This window comes from Ceratotherium simum, chromosome 14 (genome assembly GCF_057802395.1).
Source record: "Ceratotherium simum simum isolate JZ-2026a chromosome 14, ASM5780239v1, whole genome shotgun sequence".
In the NCBI taxonomy this organism is placed as follows: domain Eukaryota; kingdom Metazoa; phylum Chordata; class Mammalia; order Perissodactyla; family Rhinocerotidae; genus Ceratotherium; species Ceratotherium simum.
Genome location: NC_141913.1, coordinates 8,224,397 through 8,247,604, shown reverse-complemented (window position 1 = coordinate 8,247,604; position 23,208 = coordinate 8,224,397). Strand labels below are relative to the sequence as shown.

Sequence of the window (23,208 nt, the reverse complement as noted above, 5' to 3'; positions counted from 1 at the left end):
TTCTCACCTCATGCAAAGATGCCTCAACCCACTGTTCGTAAACGTGGTTCTCCAGCTCTGCCTCAGAGGTACCGGGGCTCTGCAGAGCCGGGGCTCCAAACCAGACTTGCATGGTTCTTATGCACGGGAAAGTTGGAACAAAACCTAACGCATTCCTACGTCCTTCCACCCGTCCTTCCACCCGCAGCTACCACCATCTCAATCCCTCTACTCCCCTCAGACACAAGCTTCTCCAGATCAATTACTATGGACTTGCTGGTTACCAACCCATTCTCACTTCCAACCGGCTGCAGTGTGGCTCTGCCTTCCTGCCCCTTGCAGCCACGGTCTTCCAGAGGAAGCACCAGTGTCTTCCCTGGGATAGAAATGGAGGACACCTCAGTGCTCTCCTTAGCTGACTTGTCAGCAGCCTTTGTCAAAGCCGACTGCCGCGTCTTCCTGAAACAGACTCTTGGCTCAGCTCCAGAGACAACTCCCACCCCTGGTTTTCTGTCTACTTCTCAGGCAGGCTCTGCTGGTTCTCCTTCACCCGTCCCTCCTCCTGGCCCTTAAAGGCTGGTTTTGCGCTGCTCTTTTCACTTTATGCCTCTGTCTTTGGCGGTCCCATCCAATTCCACGGCTTCAAATACCATCTATACGCCAATAACCCCCAATTTGTACCTCCAGTTCTGTCACTCTCGTGCTGAGCTTCAGACCTGAATATCCATCGGTCTAGAAGTCATTTCTCCCTGGATTCACGTGTCCAAAATGCAGCTCTTCATCTTCCCCGCCAAATGTCTTCCCTGCCAAATTTCTCAAGCCTCTGTGTCTCAGAGGATGGGGCTAAAATCCATGCGGTTGTTGAGAATGGACACCTATGTCATCCGTGATCCCTCCCTTCCTCCCTCCCGTTTCTCTCTCCTATTCTTTTAATAAGGAGCTTCTCCCGTCCACCCCCCCACCATATCAAAGCTGTTCAAAAAAGGCTTTCTGACCCGCAGTCTAAACTACGTTCCCCTGTCACATGCTCCCAGCATCCAGGTCCTGACCACAGCACTCAGCTCCCTTACTCAGCTCCCAGAGGCAGGCTCAGTGAACCCTCCCGAGAAAAGGGACGAGCCTTCCCTACAACCTCCCGGCACGGTTTGGGGGCCAGGCCCCGCACACGCCAGGAAGGCGCGGCTGGGATTGGCGGCGCCGCACTGACTTCCAGGTCACGCCACTGCCCGCCGCCCGCCGCCGGGTGTCGCCCTGGGACCCGCCCTCCGGGAAAGAGGAGGAGCCTCTCGCGCCCGGCGGGGCGCGGTCTCCGTCTGTAGGCCCCACGGCGGCCGGCCGGCGTCGCCCGTTTAAGCGCGGAGGGCGCGGGTCACGTGCCCGAGGGGTGGGGGCGTGGCACCAGGAAGCGGCCCCCGCGCCCGCCGGGTTCCGCCGCCGCCGCCGCCGCCGCGCCTGTGTCCCGCTTCCCCGCGCGGGGCGCCTTTCGCCGGACTCCATGCTGGCGGCCGCCCTCGGGCCCCCCGCCGCCGCCGCGGCGCCCGCCATGGGGGAGGAGGACTACTACCTGGAGCTGTGCGAGCGGCCGGTGCAGTTCGAGAAGGCGAACCCGGTCAACTGCGTCTTCTTCGACGAGGCCAACAAGCAGGTCCGGGCGGGCGCGCGCCCTCCTCCCCGCGCGGCCCGGCGCGCCCTGCCCGCCGCCCCCGGCGCCCAGGGTCAGCCCGCCGCCCAGGCCGGGGGACCAGGCCCGGGCCTCTCCTGCCGTCCCGGCGCGGGGCCGGCGCCAGCGCCTTCCTGTCGGCCGGGCCGAGGGACCGGCTACCTCGCACCGGGGCTTTCTCCTCCAGAGTGACAGCTGGGGGGACTCGAGCCGGGCCGCCGGGCCACCGACCCAGCGTCCTGGGGCCGGTGTGGTCAGCTGTTAGCACGCCAGTCTTTCACCGGCGCCTCTTGTTGTCTTTGTCATTAGTCACCCTTGCAGTCAAGGGTTTAGCCATTGAGATTTTCATTCTCGCTATTTTGTAAAGGGGGAAAAGCAGTGTGGCGGAGTGGCGGGCTGTGCCTAAGGGCATCAGCAGCGCCTTCGCCGAACCGGATTCAAACTTGGAGCCTCCGAGATCCCGACCCAGTCTTGCCCAGTGGGCAGCTCTCGGAATCGTAGCCTTTTTGGTCTCTGTTCTCTTGTTTCTTAAAATCATGTGAACCCCCAGCATCTGCAGATTGATAATGTGCTACATTAGTTGAACCAAGGGCGGGGTGTAGCAGAAATAATCACCTGTAGCTTGGTATCTGTGTCTGGAACCTTTCAAAGCTCAGATCATTAACATTGCTGCTTTTCCCTCTCAGGTTTTTGCTGTTCGATCTGGAGGAGCTACTGGGGTGGTAGTTAAAGGCCCAGATGATAGGAATCCCATCTCATTTAGGTAATTATTGACATTTTCAGAAAAATTTCAACATGTGAATAGAATGGTGTTTTTCTGTTTCTCATTCAGAAGATTGTTTTAAAACTTTGCCCTTTGCCTCCCCTGAGAGGTCTGAAATGTTTGTGTTTGCAAATCCCTGTCTGTAGGAGGAGGGAAGTAGACACCTGCTGTGCAGGCTTGGTGGCACATACAGGTGCTTCTTGTCAGAGTGAAGTACGTGGAGTAGTTCCCTGCTGATTTGGAACCAGTTACTCCAAAGGCAGGCACTTGAAATTAGCAAATCGGTATATTGATGTTCCCATTTATGGTTTTTTGACTGAGGAAGGCCTTCATTTCTCATTTGGCCCAGGTCTTTCCAGAGTGTTTGGAAGGTAGAGGCAATTCCTAGGTCAGTGTTTCCCAAGTAGTAATGTATGTTAAGAATATCCCGGCTTCTGCTATACTGAAGGTGACTGAATGTCCCAGTTTATGCAAGTGGAACCTGTGTAACTAGGAGTAGCAGCCCCTTTCACTTTCAGAAATATCTCAATTTGGATGATAAACTATCTGGTCACCTTAACTCCTGTGATTACCGAAGGGGAAAGTACAGTGTAGGCTCTCAATTCAGTGATGACTTAAAAAAAATTTCCGGTTGGCCTGTGTTAATAGTCGTCGTTTGTTTGGCAGACACGGATGGCAGCCCCTGTGCTCGGCACCAGGCATGGGAAGGCCTTGCCTTAGCGTGGCACCCTTTTGGAGAACTTATAAATTTAGTGTGTGAGACAAGTGAGTGGATGCATGCTGTCTGCTGTGACAAGTGCTGTGATAGCTCTGTTCAGAAGGTGGGCCCACGGAAGAGATGTGATGTTTATCTTGGGATGGGCTGGGAAGCCCACTGCCCAGGAGGGGAAGGACTCAGAGAGGAGACAGCTTTTGAGCAAGGCTTGGAAGCTTGAATGGGATGATTCTAGGTGGAGAAGAGAGGAGGCCTCCCTGATGGAGGGCACACCAGTGAAAGGCGAGCAAGTGTGGTGTTTGGGGAACTCCAGGCCTGTGTAACTGCGGATCAGGTGTCTGAGCAGGGAAGGGGAGGTGTTGTGGCCGCTGGCAGGGGTCGGCTTGAACCTTATATATTCTGCTATGGTATTAGGGTTTTATCTTGTTACTGAAAACTTGTGAGGTGGGGCGTGGCATGATCCCGCCAGTGTTTGGAACGATCACACTGCACAGCATTGTGGCTCGATTAGTTGGGAACGTATTAGAGTCAGGATACGATGGAGAGGTGATTGTAGTAGTCTGAGCCAGGTGTAGTGAAGACCAGACGGAAGGCAGTGTAGACTGGTGTCCCATAGGCATTTGGGGTACTTAAGAAGGTCTCTGGTAAGACTTGTTGATGAGGTGGGTGTGGAACATGAGAATAAGCCCATGATGACCCAGAATTGGGGGCTCAGTAGGGTTTGAGGGGGAAGATACTGAATTTATCCATTTTTTAACATTTTATTTATTTTTAACAGCTTTGTTGTATTATTGGCACACAATAAACATCCATGAAACCATCACCACAATTGAGATAATGAACATCCCTGTACCCCCAAAAGTTTCCTCGAGCCCCTCTGTATTCCATCCCTTGACTTCCCTTTGTAAGTCTGTCTGAAATGGTGTGAGGCACCGAGGCTGGCCGTCCTGTGCCCTGCAGCCCGCTGGGTGGTGAAAGGATAGTGAGACCCAAGAGCGGCCTCCTCTTTCCAAAGCTTTGCTGTGAGAGCGATGGCGAGAGGAGGCGGCCATGTGTGGAGAGGGTTGCTGTGTAGGTCTGTGCTTACGTGTCTGAGCTGACGCTCACGCGAAGGTGCAGGTGTTCAGTTGCTCAGTCACTTGTCACCCCTAATTCTGTAGATTTCTCCAGCGAGTTGTTGCCAGCTGGATTTTGTTGTTTGACAAGAGGTCCTACTGATAGCTTCAGAAACATCATTTTAACTTTAACCTAATATTTACTGCTTCCTGAATATTTACCTTGTCTTTTTCTTCTCACAAAATGATAGAAGCTAGAATTCAGTTATTAAGTTTAACTCATAACATACTCTTTCTTCTTCAAGAATGGAAGACAAAGGAGAAGTGAAGTGCATTAAGTTTTCCTTAGAAAATAAGATATTGGCTGTTCAGAGGACCTCAAAGACTGTGGTAAGACATTTCTCTAAATGTAGTATAAAGAAAAGGACATTAGAAGTACAGCTGGAAGAGAATGAATTGCAAAACTCCAGCGTTAAAGGAACCATTTATTATTTTAATGTTATGAAAGCTATAGTTATGTTGCATTGTATTTGAGCCTTTGGAATTCTTTTTTTTTTGTTTAAGGAAGATTTTTTTTGCTGGGAGTCACCCTGAGCCAACATCTGTTGCCAATCTTCCTCTCTCTCGTTTTTTTGTCTCGCCAAAGCCCTAGTCCACAGTTGTATATTCTAGCTGTAAGTCCTTCTAGTTCTTCCATGTGAGCTGCCGCCACAGCATGGCACCCATCTGTGGGTGGTGTGCTTCTGTGACCAGGAACCTAATCTGGGCCACCCAAGCTGAGCTCACTGAACTTTTTACCTTGACTTGAGCATCTTACTTTGACTAATAGCGAGCCCGGTAGAGGATGGGGGGTCTATTTTTGGCTGCTTTGTGAATTATCCTCACCCAAGTAACTCGGTTTATTCCTTTGTCTCATCTTTGAACGCTCGATCTAATAGGAACAGATATTCAGAGTTGGAGCAGCTTACTGGCATTTTAACCTTTATGAATATTCACTATCGCCATTTGTAGAGAAAAAGCTGTTGGGAAAGAGAAGCAGAATCCTATTTCCTTCCGTCAGTATTTATTGCTACAATTTTTGGAAAGCCTCCTGTAAAATGTTGCAACACATGTTTCTGAAATCACCCATTTGAGGAATGAATTTTCAAAATCATTCTAAACCCTAACTGAATATTTGTATTAACTTTTTAAAAAATTGCATTGTAAACCTGCAGCTAGTAAGGAGGCAGATTGTCCAAATTGGTCTTTTTATTTCTCCTGTTTTTGGGTTTTTGTCAGTTTTTTTTTCTGATCACTTTATAAATTTATCTTTTACTTTTGTGTAGCAAAGTAGGTTGGCAGTATGCTGCCTCATCCAAATTTCTCATTGTGTTTTTTTTTTTTTTCTTTCAGGATTTTTCTAATTTTATCCCAGATAGTTCTCAGCTGGAATACACTCAAGAGTGCAAGGTATGGCTGGGATCCTTCCCAGCTGGTCGGCCTGTGGGTTCCATTGTAGAGGCAGTGTACCGGGGTGACTGAGAGCGTGAACGTGGTCTGTTGTAGAGGCAGTGTACCGGGGTGACTGAGAGCGTGAACGTGGAGGCAGACGGTGTTTGAGTTCTGAGACGTGCTGCACGTCGGCTCTGTGACTTTGACAGTTTTCAAAGTTTTTAAAGCCTGTTTTTCACCTGTAAGATGGAGTTGGGAGGATTAAATGGATGATGGATGTGACACGCCCAGCAGTGTCAGTACTTGGTGGCTGTTGTCTCCCTGTTGCCCTTGCACTTCTCCAGGGCTGGCGCATCTGGCTCAGACCTTGGGTTTTTTCCTAGCCACCTCTCGGGAGGTTTTGGAAGAGGAGTTTCTTTTCCTTTCCTGATGGTGTTTTCTTTCCTTGATTTGCTGTCCTTGTCGTGTCCCTTCCTCTTTCTCTCGGGGGAGATTCTGATTCATATTAATTAGATTTGCTGGGTGTAATAAACTAGGCTAGAGAGGGCTCAGCTAAAAGCGGCAGTGTGGTACCTGGAAACTAGCAGATGCTGCTAGTGGATGGGGAATGGCTGTTGGCATCTTTGTAATGGTTTTGCTAAATGGAATTCACGGTGGGCCCCGCAGCAAGGAAAGACACATCTGCCAAATGACTGACTCACACACAGCCCCCCAGTTCCTCTGTGTGCGGCAGAGCCCTGTCAGAGCCCTGTCTGCCTTTGGGCGCTGCTGTTAGCCAAGTGAGTCGGGAGTGTGGGCTCGAGGCCCCACCTGCCCTGTGGTCGGCGCTCACTGAGAACCTTCAGGCCTTGATGCTTTCCTAACTCGAGTCTTTATAACGTGGTTGAATAGAGAATGTCAGCTGTCCTTTGACTCCTGAAGAGAGAAGGTGGTATCTGTGCGCTGTGGTCAGTGACCTTTCAGCAAAACTTAGGCTTTCCCCTCCGTTCTGTTGACCAGAGGGAATTGAGATTCAGGTGCTTCAGTGAAGTGTTGGGGAGAAAATCCGAGAAAGCTGTATTTAAGAGAAAGTTTGATTTGTTAATAAGTGATCAGATCTGGGTAACTTTTATTAAAGAGTGATACAAACAAAATATTTTAAGCCTTTGAAGAGAGTTATACTAAGTTTTTCTTTTTTTTTTTTTTTTAGTTTTTATTTATTTATTTATTTTTCCCCCAAAGCCCCAGTAGATAGTTGTATGTCATAGCTGCACATCCTTCTAGTTGCTGTATGTGGGACGTGGCCTCAGCATGGCCGGAGAAGCAGTGTGTCGGTGCGGGCCCGGGATCCAAACCCGGGCCGCTAGCAGCGGAGCGCGCGCACTTAACCACTAAGCCACGGGGCCGGCTCTGAGTTTTTCTTAATCTTAAAAAAAATGTTTCTATAATTTTTTTCAGACCAAGAATGCCAACATTCTAGGATTCTGCTGGACCAGTTCTACTGAAATTGTCTTCATAACAGATCAAGGCATCGAATTTTACCAGGTATTGTATTTATCATTTCTGTTTGCTGGAGAAAGGTCTGTATGAGCAGTTTGTCAGCCTTTTGAATTCAGCACTAAATAGATATTTTGAGATTCTAGAGCTTTAGTCTTTTGCTTGGCTTTTTATTCTTTTTTTCTAATTACAAGTAATACATGTTTTTTATAAAACATTCAGGCATTACCAAGATATAGTATATGGTAAGTATAAGTCCCCGTAATCCTTAAAAATAACTGTTATGAACAGTTTGGTGCATATTCCTCCATTTTTTTCTATACACATACAAACGTTTATTTATTTTTTTTTACAAAAATGGGACTGTGTATATAAACTTTTGTGGCTGCCTTTTTTTTGCCCAGCAGTATGTCTTGGACATCTTTTCACATTTTATTCTGACTGAGTAGTATTCTACTCTGTGGATGTACTAGTTTATTTAACCAGTTCCTTATATCCTTTTTTTTTTGTTTTAATAAGTTTCAGGTGTACAACATTATAATTCTACATCTGTATACACTACAAAGTGATCACCCCTTGGGTAAGGCAGTTCTTGGAAGGGGAATTACACTATAGATAAGAACATCTAAAAAGCTGAACAGATACCGCTAAATTTCTTCCAGAGGTGTGAACTTTCACTAGCAATGTAGGAGTCTCCATTTTCCACACCTTTGCCAGAACTGGGTATTTTCAGTCTATAGATCTGAAGATTTGCTAATCTGAGAGGTGGGGAGACATTTTAACTTACATTTTTCATTGCTAGGGAGGTAAGCATCTTTTCATTTGTGTATTGTCCTTTTGTATTTACTCCTTTGTGAACTGCCTCTTTAAAAAAAATTTTTCTAGGGGCCAGCCTGGGGGCATAGTGGTTAAGTTCGTGTGCTCTGCTTCGGTGGCCCAGGGTTCGTGGGTTTGGATCCCGGAGGCAGACCTACACACAGCTTATCAAGCCATGCTGTGGCGGGGGTCCCACATATAAAGTAGAGGAAGATGGGCACAGATGTTAGCTCGGGGCCAGTCTTCCTCAGCAAAAAGAGGAGAATTGGCAGCAGATGTTAGCTCAGGGCTATATTGTGGTAAAAAGCACATAACATAAAATTTACCATCTTAACGATTTTTAAGTGTACAATTCAGCAATATTAAGTATATTCCACATTGTTGTGAAACAGACCTCTAGAACTTTTTCATCTTGCAAAATTGAAACTGTACCCATTAAGCAACAACTTCCTCTTTCCCCCTATCCTAACCCCTGGTAACCATCATTTTACTTTCTATGAATTTGACTACTCTAAGTACCTCATGTAAGTGGAATCATACAGTATTTGTCTTTTTGTGACTGGCTTATTTCACTTAGCATAGTCTCCACAAGGTTCATCCATGTTGCAGCATGTATCAGAATTTCCTTCCTTTTTGAGACTGAATAATACTCCATTGTATGTCTAGACCACATTTTGTTTATCCGTTCGTCCATTGATGGACATTTGGATTGTTTCTACCTTTCGGCTATTGTAAATAATGCTGCTGTGAACATGGGTGTGTAAGTATCTCTTTGAGACCTCTCTTTCAATTCTTTTGGTATATACCCTGAAATGGGATTGCTGGATCATATGGTAGTTCTATTTTTAATTTTTTTAGGAGCCACCATACTGTTTTCCATAGCAGTTGGTCATTTTACTTTCACACCAGCAGTGCACAATGGTTTCCAATTTCTCCACATCCTCACCAACACTAGTTTTCTGTTTTATCCATAATAGATATTACTGGGGTTTTGACTTGCGTTTCTCTGATTATTAGTGATATTGAACATCTTTTCATGGCTTGTCAGCCATTTGTATATGCTCTGGAGAAATGTCTGTTCAAGTCCTTCGCCTGTTTTTTAATTGGATTATTTTTGTTTTCTTATTGTTGAGTTATAGGAGTTATTTATATATTCTGGATATTAACCCTTTATGAGACAGATGATTTGCAGATATTTTCCCCCATTCCATACATGCCGTTTCACTCTGTTGTTTACTTTGATGCACCTGCCTCTTCATCTCTTACTATGTTCCCACTGCCTGACCTGTTGAGAAGGGTTCTGAGAGCTCTACATGGAGCTAATGTAGAGGGTTTTAGGTTCCTTTGGGTTTTAATTATGTTGACTTAATGAAAGCAGTATGATTTAGAACATATGGCTGGAGAAAAGACACCTGTGGAAGTAAGATGTGAGATGATGCTGTGATGCTTTGCTCTAGGGCTATCATCAAAACCTTTGTAATGACCAGCAGAAAGAATACAAACTACACAAATTCCTTACACAGAGAGAGAATTTTGTATATATGATGGCATGGAGGGGATTGCTCACTTTACAGAAGGGTTCCTTACGGCAATCATATAAAAGTATAGCTTTCTGTCCTCTGTAGTGGAAAAGTGTATGTTCAGGTCATCTAGATGGTCTTCGGATCTTCAAGAAATAAGTTAAAAAGAAAGAGGACTCTAGCACATCCTTATTTTATTATATCCAAATTATCAAGAAGCCCATGCCTCCTGTCCCTGACTCTTCAGTGCAGTGTTCTGTGAGCATTGATGTCTTGGGATTCTTTATAGGGTTCCTTAATGTATTAGAGTATCTAGAGTGTATTTAAAATGTGCCTTGATTATAAAATACTAGGTTTGCACGCAGAGTCGCATGAACACGTCTGTTAGAAAGAAGGAGCTACTCCCAGATTCAATGTGAACTGGAGTGGAGATGGAGGTGAGGCTGAAGGCAGATCCTGCAGGCTGGGCGGTGGCTGACAGTGCACGGGGCTCCGGGGCATGGGTTTGTTTCCACCGTTTCCACGATGAGTGAGAATGTTGCTGCTCCGTGCTCTTTAGTGGATGGTGCCCAGGCAGGCGGGGCTGAGACCCAGGCCTTGCGGCGAGGTGGCTGCCTAGGCCGTAACTGCACAGCTGGTGAGGCAGTGCCCTCACTTCTCTGAGCCGTATTTTCTCCTCTGTCAGGTATTCATGATGCTGACCTCTCAAGGTTGTGGTGAGAGTAGGTAAGCTAAGAAGTTTAAGGCACTAAGCACCAGGATGGATAAGTGGTAGCTGTAATAAAGTCCAAAAAAATTTCAATTTAACTTACTGGGGTTTTTTTTCCTGCTTTTTATTGTCACTGTCAGTCTTCTGACATTTTGCTGTTCTTTAAATAGAGACTCTGTTTCTTGAACTGTGCTTCAGGTATTACCAGAGAAACGGAACCTGAAACTCCTGAAGAGCCAGAATATCAATGTGAACTGGTACATGTACTGTCCCGAGAGTGCTGTCATTCTGCTGTCCACCACGGTCCTTGGAAACGTGCTGCAGCCCTTTTATTTTCGGGTAAGAGTAAGCCTCTCTTTAAAAAATTCCTTTTTCCCTCCTCTGACCCTGTTCCACTAACATCTTAACGTGTCAAGGACTTCAAGTTCCTCCAACAAAAACCCACCACTTCTCACCACTAGAGGGCACACTGTGCCATCTCATCACCACCAAGATTGATTCATTCTGTGGGGACAGATCCCCCTCAGTGAAGGACAGAGTGGGACCTCGGAAAGGATGGAAAGACATAGTTGTTTAAATCCTCATGATTTTACATAGGGAATGCTGAAACTTCAAAGGGGTTTAATCAACTTTTCCTAAAACTTTTTCCCCCCAACCAGGCTGGCACTATGACGAAGCTGCCCAAGTTTGAGATTGAATTACCAGCTGCACCCAAGTCAACTAAACTGAACTTTTCCGAGAGAGACATTGCTATGGCAATAATGTATGTCTGTCTTTTGAGAGAATTCCTTCTTGTAATTGCTTTTGGTGATATAAGTAATAGAAGTGTGTTACCAGCACCCAGGGCTGTCCTTTCCTTCGGTGCTTCCTTGGAACACACAGTAAGGACTCCCCTTTCCCATTTAGTACCTAGATCTCATGAATATAGAAAACGTGTGGTCTTCTTGACGTTCTGTTTTGATTTCACTAGCTTTGTGATCCTACGGAAGTGTTTTTCACCATTCTAGTCTGATAAAATGAGAACATTGAACCAATTTATTTCTTAGGTATCTTAGTTTTAGAATTTTTTTTTATTCTGTTAGTTAAAACTTATCAATGATTATTTTTTAGCTAAAATATATCATAATTGCTCTAAACAAGAACATAGTTTAAATTTTTTATCTAATAAACATGGAACTGAATTACTTATGTAGGAAGGTATATTTTCATTTTGAAATGCAGATATCTCAATTTTTAAACTATATCATGAAAAATTCAAACACACAAACACATACAAAGAAACTAATACCAAGAACTCCCTGTATACCCATAACCCCAGTTAAACAAATATCAACATTTTGCTTCTGAATTACTTCTGATTTTTCTATGACCTAAAACAGTGGTTTCCAAACTTTAGAATTTTTTAGCAGTTAGAATGCTTTTTTTTTTTTTTTAAAGGAAACCTTCTGTGGCATCCTGGTTTAGAAAACAGATAAAATGAGAGCAATCCTGGTCGAAGTAGAGGTGGGGACCTGCTCCCTTTCCTCTGGTCTCCTCCTTGCCCTGCGGCCGGCCCAGCACAGTCTTAACCACTGGAATAAAAATGCGCAGTGGGAACTGGTCACAGCATCATTTATTAGATGTGGCTTAAAAATGAAGACATTATATTTTCCTATGATTAAGGAATATACTCATTATACAAAACTTGGAAAATACAGAAAATTAGAGGAAGAGAAAATGGACTTCACTTACTACTCAAGTATAGCTATTAACAACAATGTGTATTTCTTTCCAGTATTTTTGGACATTATGCATAAGTTTGTTTTTTTCTTTTAAAATATTATGATCCAGCTATATGTAGTTTTGCATCCCCCTTTTCACTTTATAATAGGCTTTTTTTCATCTAACTGCACTTTCTTTGTAAATATTTTTGTTGGCTGCAAAATATTTCCATTAGGTGAATATCTCATGATTTACTTAACTATAGCCTTATAATTCAGCATTTAGACTGCAGGGCTTTCAAATGCCCAATTGTGACTCATGTCTCTGTTCTCTGATTAGATACGGACAGCTCTATGTTCTCTTCTTGAGGCATCACTCTCGGACCTCCAATAGTGCAGGAGCGGAGGTAGTCCTATATCATCTACCACGGTATATTTAATGCTTTCTTCCCTCTTTCTCTAATTTTAAAATATGAACTAAAGCTTGTCGATCTATTTTTTGACCTTTCTGTTGTCCTACAGAGAAGGTGCCTGCAAAAAGATGCACATACTAAAGTTAAACCGGACGGGGAAGTTTGCCCTCAATGTGGTGGATAACCTGGTGGTGGTTCATCATCAGGATACAGAGGTATGAGTGGTGTGTAGGTACAGGCTGGGGTTGCTTAAAAGAGTTGTGAAAATTGACGAAATATTCTGAACAAAGACCCGAAAGTGCTTTTTATGCTAAAAGTTTTGGTCTTCCAGATGGAAGTGGGTTTGGTATTCTACATTTTTTTATTTTAGAAAAAGCAGTGATTCTGTATCAGTTGATTAAGGATAATTAACAGCTGTTTTAGAAAATAACCCATGAGGAGATTTGACTTTGGAACAATTATTTGGTTGAATCAACTAAGCTGGGAATTCACTGCAAACCCCTGTGTTTCATGAGCACATGAGCTCTGTACTTGCTCTGTGAGAATCGATGACAATGGTTTTGAGGCTATGTGGCCTGAGAGAAATAACCAGAATGGTTCTGCTTTTTCTATGCTGTTAGCTGGGTGTCTGGTGGTAGACAAGCCACTCTCCTCTTGCCTCTTGGAGGGTGGTGACACCCATGTCTCTGACTAATGAAGATGTTGCAAGTGAAAAACATCAGCTTAAATCACTTAGAGCTCTTCAAAGGAAGCATGTCATAAATGCCAGGAATATTGTGAGAGTGGACAAAGATGTAAAAGGGAGTTGTGATCTTATAGCAAATTCCTTCCCAAATAAGAACGAGCCTCTAGAGGTGGAATGCAGACACTGACTCTACACTGATCTGAAATAGCAAGGTGTGAGGTAACAGAAGGGGCAGGTCAAACCATGATTTGTTTCGGCATCACAGTCCTGTCTTCCTCCACTTCAGACGTCGGTGATATTTGATATCAAGTTGAGGGGAGAGTTTGATGGCACCGTCACCTTCCATCACCCGGTGCTGCCCGCTCGATCGATTCAGCCCTATCAGATCCCCGTGGCAGGTAAAGGGAGTCGCCGTGTAGTCGGGAGTTGCCTTCAACATGGAATACTCCAGGGGTCCAGATCTGTTGGCTTTTGTGAGGGGCTCGTCTCCTTGTTTTAATGCAACTCTTCCTGATTCAATAAGCTAAAGTTGTGTTGTTGTGAGAAGTGTTTTATAAGATAAATGGATCCTCCTGTGAGGAAAATAGAAAGGTTTCTCTTTTCTGAGCTTTAAATTGGCGAGTTGTAGTTACCCATGGAAGCTGGCCGTTTTTAAGTGGTGAATGAGCCCATCACGTTTTCTGTGTGCCTACGCTCTGTGACCCTGAAGTTAAAGTTAGCTTCTTGGGCTGTTATTTTAACCTGGGGTCACGTTTCCTTATCTTTCTCACATTCTGTGTCGTGGTTATAATAAATACCGCGTTCTCTTCTGACTGATGGTTACGGTTAGTGCTTAAGGCTGTGGTCTCAGTTATTCTAGATCAGTCCTCCTACCTGAAGAGGTGGGAGTAGGAAGTTTGACAAGAGAGGAGGTCAGGATTTCAGGAAAGGGGAAGAAACTGTTTGGTTCCTTTTGCCTTTTCCCAAGTAATCAATCAAATAATATTCAGCTCTCTTTTCAAGGAGGTTGGAGCAGAGTAAGCTAGTTGAAGTTTCCGTGTGTAAACCATAGTCAGACGGGACACATTTGGAGCTCTGGTAACAATGTTTTCTTCTTAAAAGGAATGCCCATCAGATAGCCGGCCCAGCCTGCAGTCAGGATGTCCTTGTACCTGTCACAGAGAAGATTCAGATCAGGCTCCAGCTGGTAGTTGAGCAAGAGCACCACCTCCGTCTGGCCTCCCCACCAGTCTTGCTGGGTCATCCAGAAGCTTCAAAGTGCTCTGGCAGAGTTGGGAGGAAGGAGCTGGTTCTCACATACATCTCATTAGGTCTTTTGGCCCTCTGGGTTCTTTCCAGCATCTTCCTTTTCCCTGGATAATAATGTTAGCATTAAAAGAACAGATTGTGTCAAATGATTATCCTGTATCTGCTTGAGCAGCAGTTACCTTGGCATGAAGGTAACTGCTGGTGAATTGAGGGAAAAAACAACTCAGAACATTTAAACCTTCCGCTCTGTTCCAGTTGTTTAGGACCAGTGAGAGGCCATCGGATTCTAATTGGCCTATAATAAAAGCAAGTGCCAGGAGTGGTCAAAATAACAGCCCAGAGATTCGTAAGAGGAATTCAAGTCCATTGACTCTGGACTTCTAGAGTGTGGGTTGATAGAACCTTTTGTAAGGTTAATGCCTTTTTGTTTTGTTTTTCCCGCTGCACTGTAAGGCCCTGGCAGGCCTGTGTGTCCCTGCATCTTGCCCCCCTGTGCTGTGCATTCAGGAAGAGCTTGTTGGACTATTTTGAAAGATGAAACTAGCAACTTTGGGGAGAACCAGCTGCCCTCATTCCCCCTTCTGTTTTGGTTTGTTCAGCCAGTGGTTCTCGAGCTGACCACACGTTAGGATCACCTGGGGGCTTTAAAAACCAAAGCCACCTCTTAGCCTCACCTGAGAGCATTTAAGTCAACGTGATGCACAGCCAGAGTGGAGGTCACAGGTCAGACCTTCGCTCTCGGGTTTGGAATGTTCTGCTTTAGCTTGTCTGACTGGGCCCTTTCCCCTTTTGGGTGGTCTCTTCAAAATTACCACCTTTTTTCCAGCCAGCTGATTAAAACCTGTCCTCTGATTGGACCTTCGTAATGGGAACAGACCTGGGAATCACGTCTGGTTTCAAGGCTGCCCGCCTGACGCACGGGCAGTGTAGCTGATAATTATGAGTCCCTGTCATGTGGGGTTTTTTGGGGTCTGCTTCCCAGATGAGATCTTTGCACCTGGACCTACTGCTGTGGGAAATGGAGAATTGAGCTAATTTAGATAATTAAACCACAAAACGATTTCATTTGGAATATTCTCAGTGAATTATCTACTTGATTTTGAATCATCCTGGTAAATTTCTCAGTCCTTTAATGCACATGTGTAAATGGTGATGAGTCATCTTTGGTTATTAAAAAAGAAAAACAACACCGTGAAGGAGGCCTTCCTGTGCTTCCCCTTCTTGAAAAGGCATTTGCTCGCGTTCTCCCTGCGTCCCCCTCCTGTCCTCTGTGTTGTCAGTGGGACACGACATTCACTTCTCCCTTATTTGACTACAGTCGAGTGAACCTTCACTGAGGGCTTTAGGCAGCGTTCAATTGTCCCTCGTAAGTACTAGTGATGCAGCATCTCCTGGTTGCATCGTCAGTCCTTGGACACTTGTGATTTCTCCGTTCATAGGTCCTGCTCCTGTGACCAGCCACTCTCCTGTCCCGTGTAAACTCTGTATCCTTTACAAAGGCATTGGCGCCGTGCACAGACAGAAGCTGTCCCCCCTCTTTACACTGGTGTCTAAGAGTGGCCCTGAACCCCCCTTGTCAGCCATGACTAAGGTTCTGGGCACCCACCCGTGGGGAGGCTTCCTCACCATCGAGGGCCAGCATGGGAGCGGCCTGGCAGATAGGGGCGGGGCTAGTGCTAATGGGAACTGGATTTGCCTTTTGTTTTCCTCTCTTCTGGTTTAGAATTTCCTATAACATGTAGATTCTTCATCCTGGATCGTCTTTCAACCTGACATCATTATCAGTGCGAGCCAAGGTGGGTCATTGGGGACGATCGTTAGAAAGTAGTGTATGTTGACTTTGGATGATGATAGTAGCCAGTGACATTTTCAGGGTGAATCTCTGAGAAGTGACCCCTCCCTTCAACCTTGGGAACTATACCCTGTTCTCTACTCCGTGTCTCTTGATCATGAGCATATATACAGCAAAGAATGGCCACTCCCCTGCTTCAAGCCCGTTCATGTCTGTCCATTCTGAGAGGCCAGACCCAGTACCATGGTGTGCAGGGCCTTCCCCGCTCTGTCCTCATCTCCCACCATCGTGCCCACCTGGCCCTGTGCCCCTTTCTGTTCTCTGTGTGCCTAGACGTACACTCCTGTTTCTCACCAGGCTGGTGAGGCCCCCTCAGGCAGTTAGTGGTCTCTTCCCAGGAAATCCCCTCACACCTCGTGTCTTTCTCTATTACTTTCTACATTCATCTTTAATCACCTGTGTATTTTCCTGTCTTATCACTGGGATTCTCAAGGGGAGAATTAGCCCTAGGCACCCACTGTATATAATGAATTCACTTCTGCCCATCTAGAATGGTACTAGCTCTGTCCCAGCCGTGGGAGAGCTGAGAAAGTGATCACTCAGATCATTTTTAATGTTGTGTTTAATTCTCTCGTGTAACCCCAATTGAGAAAGGCTTTGCCTGCCTACCTGCCAATGTGGGTGTTCAGGAAACTCATGGATTGATGGACAGATGAATTAGAAAATTCCTCTGGAGTTACCTTTTGACTGATGAGCCAGTGCAGGGGAAACCAGAGTACAGGACACATGTTAACGTCGTCTTCTCCCTTCAAGGTGAAAAAGGGGCCGGGTTGGGAAGGGACAGCTCTGAGTTGATTAAAGAGCTTGTCGCCCCATATCTAGGGAGGTACACCATTGATGCGCCTCTGAACGTAGAGCTTACTCTGTTGTAAGCAATCAACCACGCACGCAGAGGTCGTTTGGCTGTCAGTCCTTCTCTTGTCAGGTTTGTCCTGAGTGTCCTAGGCTGTGCTTGGGTTGGCAAGAAAAAGCCATCAACTATGCTTTGCTGTTTTCCCCATCAAGTTTAGGGGAACCACCTTTGGGGCTTTTCTGGTTTGCGTCACACTATTGAATGTGCTGCCTCCTAAATCCAGGTTACCTCTGGAACCTCCAAGTGAAACTGCAGCCCATAGTAAACCTCTTGCCAGATAAAGGAAGACTCATGGACTTTCTCCTCCAGAGGAAGGAATGCAAGATGGTCATCCTGTCTGTCTGTTCACAGAGTGAGTGCATGACTCCTTCCCTCGCTGTTCTGAATCCAGGGTTAGGCCAACACCTTTTATGTGGGAGGGGCCACATGTTTATGCCTCATCCATAGCCTGCAACCTCATTCCTCACTTGAAGGGTGGATTATTTAACCCCTTTGGAAGGCTGCTAAACATAAAAATGACTTGTAGGGGCTGGCCTGGTGGTGTAGTGGTTAAGTTTGCGCACTCTGCTTTGGTGGCCTGGCTTCGGATCCTGGGCATGGACCTACACGCTGCTCGTCAAGCCATGCTGTGGTGGCGTCCCACATACAAAGTGGAGGAAGACTGGCACAGATGTTAGCTCAGGGACCATCTTCCTCAGCAAAAAAAAACACAAGACTTGTAGAAAAGACTAAACAGGATGGTTCCAGGTGAAAGCAAACCTCAACATGGGCACACATGAGGATTGGGGGCTTCCGTCCCCAGCTTTCAGAGAAACATTTGTGAATCTGAGTCCCTCACCGCATGGTACCTACCTGGACAATCTACTGATACCTGCCATAGCTATTGTTTCTAGTAACCAGAAAGGGCCTGTAAGTGATTTCTAGGCTTCGGGTCTCTGTACCATTTCTCTGAATACCTTTTCAAGGTGTGTTTGCACCAGTAACCCTTTGAGATTGGTTTTTCAGTCATAGCAACATGTTTAAGTTCTGAAGTCAACATAAAGTCGGTTGACGTGTGTGAACCTTAACTCTTTCTAGTGTTGAGTGAGTCGGACAGAGCAACACTGCCTGTGGTAGCCACTGTGTTTGACAAACTCAATCACGAGTATAAAAAGTACCTGGACGCCGAGCAGAGTTATACGATGGTGAGTTCCATGTGCTGTGATGAAGGGCTCTGGGAGCCAGAGGGCAAGGTTGCCATGGGGGAGCAGTAATTCAGAGTCCTGCATCCCATTAGCTTGAGGCTGTGTCTCACTTAATGCCTTCACCTTTCACCTTTTTTTGTTGTTTTTAATCTGTTTGTTCTTACACGTAGATAGATCGTTGGTCTTACCTCTATTTTATAGATAAAATTGGTCTCAGCTTTGCATTATTTTATATATCTTTCTGCCACACCAGAGACTAGGCTTAGTAAATTAGAAATATAATCATTTTGCTGCATCTTGTTCCTTTCCTGTCAGGATGTAATAGCTATAAAGATAAGAGTTGTCCTGGGGTCCAGTCGGTAACCTGTTAGTGATGATGAACTATTAGCACTGTTTTTTTCATTGAGTAGGCTCAAATGTTTGTTGTGAAGGGGTGGAAAAAATTCACATGACTTATTACCAGGTTCTGCTATACTGTTTGTACATCATATCTTCTGAAGCTAGAAAGAAAAAAGTTTAGGACAAATGGAATGAATTATTTCCCTTTAAAGATCTGATTAGTCCTAAGGTTAAAAATGCAAGTGGTTTTAAACAACAGAAAACCCAGAACTCCGCTCGCCTTTAGCTACTGGAGGATAATAGGCCTGACGGGGGCTGCTAAAGGCCGTGTGACCTCAGAGCACAGGTGTCCCTGTCCTTTGTTAGACATGGGGGTGGTGCTGAGCTCTTCTGGGCCCTTCTCTGTCCCGCTGCTAATATATTGGACTGTGGGAATCTGCATACCTGATCCCAGGCGGCAGTTTCTGTGCATCTGTACTCAGTGGCTCTTAGGCTTCATAAACCCTTGCTAGTCAAGAATGTGGTTCACCGTCTGCAACACTGGAGCCCCTGGAGCTTCTCAGGAACGCGGGTTCTCAGACTGTCCCACAGCCCCTGCGGGACCCGCACTGGTCTGAACTGCTCCCCACGCTAGGTGAGGTCGTCAGGGTCTTCTCACCAAGCTCTCCTATTCAGTACTTGGGCAGCTCTTGCTTACCATTTAAAACCCACACACAGACACATTACAAGAGGTATGCACTTATTTAAGACCAGGGCTTTGTAAAACAAAGATGCAGCAGGCCATTTTGTTTTTATTAGATAACAAATGCCAGACAGTCTGTGATTGAGGAAATTAGGGTGTTTAAGAGGTTAAAAAAAAGTATGTCTCTCAAGAGAAGACTATGACTTTTTTAGTTCCGTCCACTATGAACATTGGCATATTTTCAAGATGACCAACTCTGACTTCCTAACTGCCCCCCAGTGAGCACAGGAAAAATAGTTTTGTCCAAGTAGTGAAATAAGTGTCATCCCCTGCTCAAGTCAGGTTCACAGCCTCTAGGAATTGTCTTTGGATTAACTGTCAGTACACTGTTATCTACATAAGGATTAAGATCACATTTGTAATCGACTGTTAGGCGGTAGAAACGGGGCAGAGCCGGAGCAGTCCACTTCTCAGAAGGCCAGTGCGGACACAAGCTGTGGTTGACCAGTCTGACATGTACACCCACGTCCTGTCAGCGTTCACGGAAAAGAAGGTAGGTGACAGCTCGTCAGCCTCTTCTGGACCAAGGATTCTCAAAACAAAGATCTATTTGAAGGGAATTGAGGAAAACTAGGAGAACTCACAAGGTGATCAGAATAACTGGAGTTACCTGGGGAGAGGACCGCACACTAGCAGTTTGGGTTCTAATCCTCAGGCCTAAGCATGATCATCGATGGGGGAGGTTCTGGAGGGATTTGTGCAAAACCAGCAAAACAGAACACTGGGCTGGCTTATATGGAAGCAAGTGGTGGTGGATAAACGAGGAATTACACATAGCCTCCTTTGCAACTCCTTTCTGTTTCTGAGACCACTTGTTTTCCTCTGTAGGACATGCCTCATAAATTTGTGATCGCCGTCCTGATGGAATACATTCGCTCCCTCAACCAGTTTCAGATCACAGTACAGGTACCTTCAGCTCAGCTCCTGTTGTCCCGAGTTACAGGAGCAGGGAATTTTTTTAGAAATAAAAGTACTGTCAATATCTTAACCAAGATGACTATCTTTTATCTGCTGAAAGGGTCTGCAGACCTGACTGAGAACTCTTGAGTGACTTTCCTGAGCTTAACACGTTTCTTCGGTGGAATGAGTAGCATCCTGTCAAGTTGGGTTCTTTCACTTGCACACTGAAACCACCTCTCTCAATAACAGAAACCCTCGCCCGTCAGTCAGAATAGCTCTGTCCCCGACAAACCCAGCCTGCAGTCTGCTGTAGGTGAGCGATTTGGAACCAGTCTTCCTTCTGTTTTTGTCCTCAGCATTACTTGCACGAACTTGTCATCAAGACGCTCGTCCAGCACAACCTCTTCTCTATGCTGCATCAGTTCCTGCAGTACCACGTTCTCAGTGACTCCAAGCCTTTGGTATGTTTCACCACATTTTTACTTTTGTGATTAAAAACTTAAATTTTAACATCTTATGCTGAAGCTTGTCTGAAAATTTATCTTTAGGCTTGTCTGTTATTATCCCTGGAGAGTTTTTATCCTCCTGCTCATCAGCTGTCTCTGGACATGTTGAAGGTAACTGACACATCACAGTTTGAACTGCATAAGTCGGTTCCTGTTGCTAGCGTTTATCTGGAGTTTTCTTTTTCTCCCTTACTTCAGCGACTTTCGACAGCAAATGATGAAATAGTAGAAGTTCTTCTTTCCAAACATCAAGTGTTGGCTGCCTTAAGGTTTATCCGGGGCATTGGTGGTCATGACAACATTTCTGCACGAAAATTTTTAGATGCTGCGAAGCAGACTGAAGACAACATGCTTTTCTACACTATATTCCGGTTTTTTGAACAGCGAAACCAGCGTTTGCGAGGGAACCCTAATTTCACACCAGGTGAGAATACAGCAGCAGTGGAGAGACCTGGGGCAACCACAGACTGAGACGGTAGCAGAACACGGCAGCTGGTGGTGGTGAAGCTTAGGAGAAGCCTTTTAGTCATGAGAACTCCTAGGCTATTAGCATTTTTAAAAACAAAATTTCAGAGGCCGGCCCAGTGGTGTAGCGGTTCAATTCGCATGCTCTGCTTTGGCAGTCTGGGGTTCACCGGTTTGGATCCTGGGCACGGACCTACTCACTGCTCATCAAGCCATGCTTAGGTGGCGTCCCACATAGAAGGGCTACAATTCTACAACTATGGCACACAACCATGTACTGGGGCTTTGGGGAGAAAAAAAGAGGAAGATTGGCAACAGATGTTAGCACAGGGTCAATCGTCCTCAAAAAAAAAAAAAAAAATTTCGTAACAGCCCACCTAACCCTTAGCCCAGGCTCTGTGGGGAGTGAATTCAGTCTGCTGACAAGCCAAGTCATGCCCTGGAACTCACAGTGGGGGTGTGTTTTGGGTAGAGTCATGCTGGGCACAGCTTATGCCTGATAGCTGATCCTGGAATGTCCCTTCTGAAGAATCAGGAACAAGCCAGGAAATGGTGGCTAAGGGTTATAAATGGCCTGGGGCTTAGAAGGCTTCAGTTTCAGGCAGCAAACAGTGGCTAATCACTCTCTCCAAAGTTATGAAATCTGAAGCACCTCTTCCTCAGGATAGTGAAGGAACATGTAACGATTTCGAGCTTAATTAATTTGTGTCAGTGCCAGATGGCATTTACTACCATGGCAGGTCAGCTTCTCTCCTCGTCTCACAGCAGACCGAGTTGCTGGGGCCTGTGAAAGTACCTGACCAGTTTTGCAATGGCGTGAGCTGTGTACATAAAAAGGACAACTCAAAAGCTTAGGAAAAAAATATTTTATGAAAGAAAAATAAGTTAAAACCGAGTATACACATCTCTTGGTTTCCTCTTTTCGTGGCACATCTAATGGATTAAATCTGTATTTTCCTTTATAGGCGAACACTGTGAAGAACATGTTGCTTTTTTCAAACAGGTTTTTGGAGACCAAGCTCTAATGAGGCCTACAACATTCTGAAATCACTTGCTAGTTTTTTTATATATATAAAAATGTGTACAAAGTTAATTTATTGCATTAATAAAGCTCTTTAAACAACAAAATGTTATAATAAAGTATCTACAACATCCTCAAATGTTACTAAAAATATGGTATAGAACTTGTGATGGCTTACTCCTGAAAAAAAAAAAAAAGGAAACCCTTCATTGACTGGCCTTTAAGAAGTGTCAGTGAGCAGATGACATTCACAGCCATGCTGGTGTCACCTTCCCCTTGCCAAAGACTTAGGGTTCATTCCTGGAGAACTGGGAGACGCTTTAGTGTTCTGGGGTGCCTTCAGATTTAGTAATAGTGCTTCAGAAGTCAGACGTGCATTCCTGAGTTGAAAAGCGCTATGGCTGAAGCTGCTGCTGTTAAAGAGCCTGATGTTTGGAAATATCCCGTGTTCAATTTAGCCTTGACAAGGCAGCTACTGTCCAGCAGTACACTGACCAGCCCGCAGACACAGTTCAGAGTCCCCAAACCCCGGAAGAGGGCTAGAAATTTAGGAGTCGCTCTCGTTCTGTACCTTTGTACTGCTCTTGAGTGGCCAAACTTTTGGCTTTATTTATTGATGGTCCTGTGAGGGATAAAAAGAATAATTTTTGTATCATTTGTTCAAAATGATATTTTGAAGAAAGAGAAAAGGAGATAATTTGTACTGTAACAGAACTACCCTTTCTATCCCCGAGGTTAAAAAAAGCCCAAACCCCTCATTTTCTCATGCTGTTTCAGTGCTTCAACTTCATTACAAAGCTGTAAATGAGGCAAGTTAGTACGGTTCTCCTGTCCACGATAGGTCATTTATGGAAGTGTAGAGGCCAGAGTAAAAGATCACAAGGACAGTCTCAAACTAAGAGATGAAGAGCCAAGGTAGCGTGTGCTAGAACAGGAGATGAGGGAACCGAAAGCTGTCCTACAGCCCCGCAGGGCTGGGACCTGGTGTTGAGTCACTCAGGGCCACTCATCTCTCAGTAGCAGGGCGGAGCCGCCGGGCTGCTGACATTCAGACTCATTCCTGGTCTGACTTCAGGGCCTTGTTCAGCAGACAAGTCAAGCCTCCAGAAAAGCGTCAGCAGTTGACAGATGAAGTAGTTTGGACAATCATGAAGTCCCTGGATAGGATATTTTCTC

General features: G+C 45.4%; 2 protein-coding genes across 10 annotated transcripts in view; one reads left to right on the top strand and one right to left on the bottom strand.

The window, feature by feature from the left end:
* Nucleotides 1–1,429: 1,429 nt before the first annotated feature.
* On the top strand, nucleotides 1,430–22,234 carry RMC1 (regulator of MON1-CCZ1). 4 transcript variants are annotated; one of them, XM_087438978.1, is made up of 20 exons: nucleotides 1,432–1,624; nucleotides 2,326–2,402; nucleotides 4,478–4,562; nucleotides 5,565–5,621; nucleotides 7,041–7,127; nucleotides 10,323–10,463; nucleotides 10,784–10,887; nucleotides 12,165–12,254; nucleotides 12,347–12,452; nucleotides 13,209–13,320; nucleotides 15,610–15,654; nucleotides 15,913–15,966; nucleotides 17,099–17,227; nucleotides 17,953–18,059; nucleotides 19,514–19,633; nucleotides 19,969–20,046; nucleotides 20,397–20,501; nucleotides 20,589–20,657; nucleotides 20,869–20,970; nucleotides 21,977–22,234. In XM_087438978.1, exons 1-20 carry the CDS (start codon nucleotides 1,475–1,477, stop codon nucleotides 22,034–22,036), a joined length of 1,878 nt encoding a protein of 625 aa, XP_087295104.1. In that variant the 5' UTR covers nucleotides 1,432–1,474; the 3' UTR covers nucleotides 22,037–22,234. The 4 variants fall into 4 exon arrangements, with proteins under 4 accessions (XP_087295102.1, XP_087295103.1, XP_087295104.1 ...); XM_004421046.3 differs by having other exon boundaries at nucleotides 20,745–20,970; XM_087438976.1 differs by having other exon boundaries at nucleotides 1,430–1,624; nucleotides 20,589–20,970.
* NPC1 (NPC intracellular cholesterol transporter 1) overlaps nucleotides 21,863–23,208 on the bottom strand; it is a 51,771-nt gene continuing 50,425 nt past the window's right edge. For 5 of the 6 annotated variants that reach the window (XM_087438972.1, XM_087438970.1, XM_004421045.3 and 2 more), the window contains one exon: nucleotides 21,863–22,654. In XM_087438972.1, the coding sequence (XP_087295098.1) occupies nucleotides 22,572–22,654 (83 nt within the window). In that variant the 3' untranslated portion in view covers nucleotides 21,863–22,571. Of the gene's footprint in view, nucleotides 22,655–22,680; nucleotides 23,190–23,208 lie in introns of those variants that run through there. The other variant, XM_087438971.1, reaches the window with a different exon arrangement.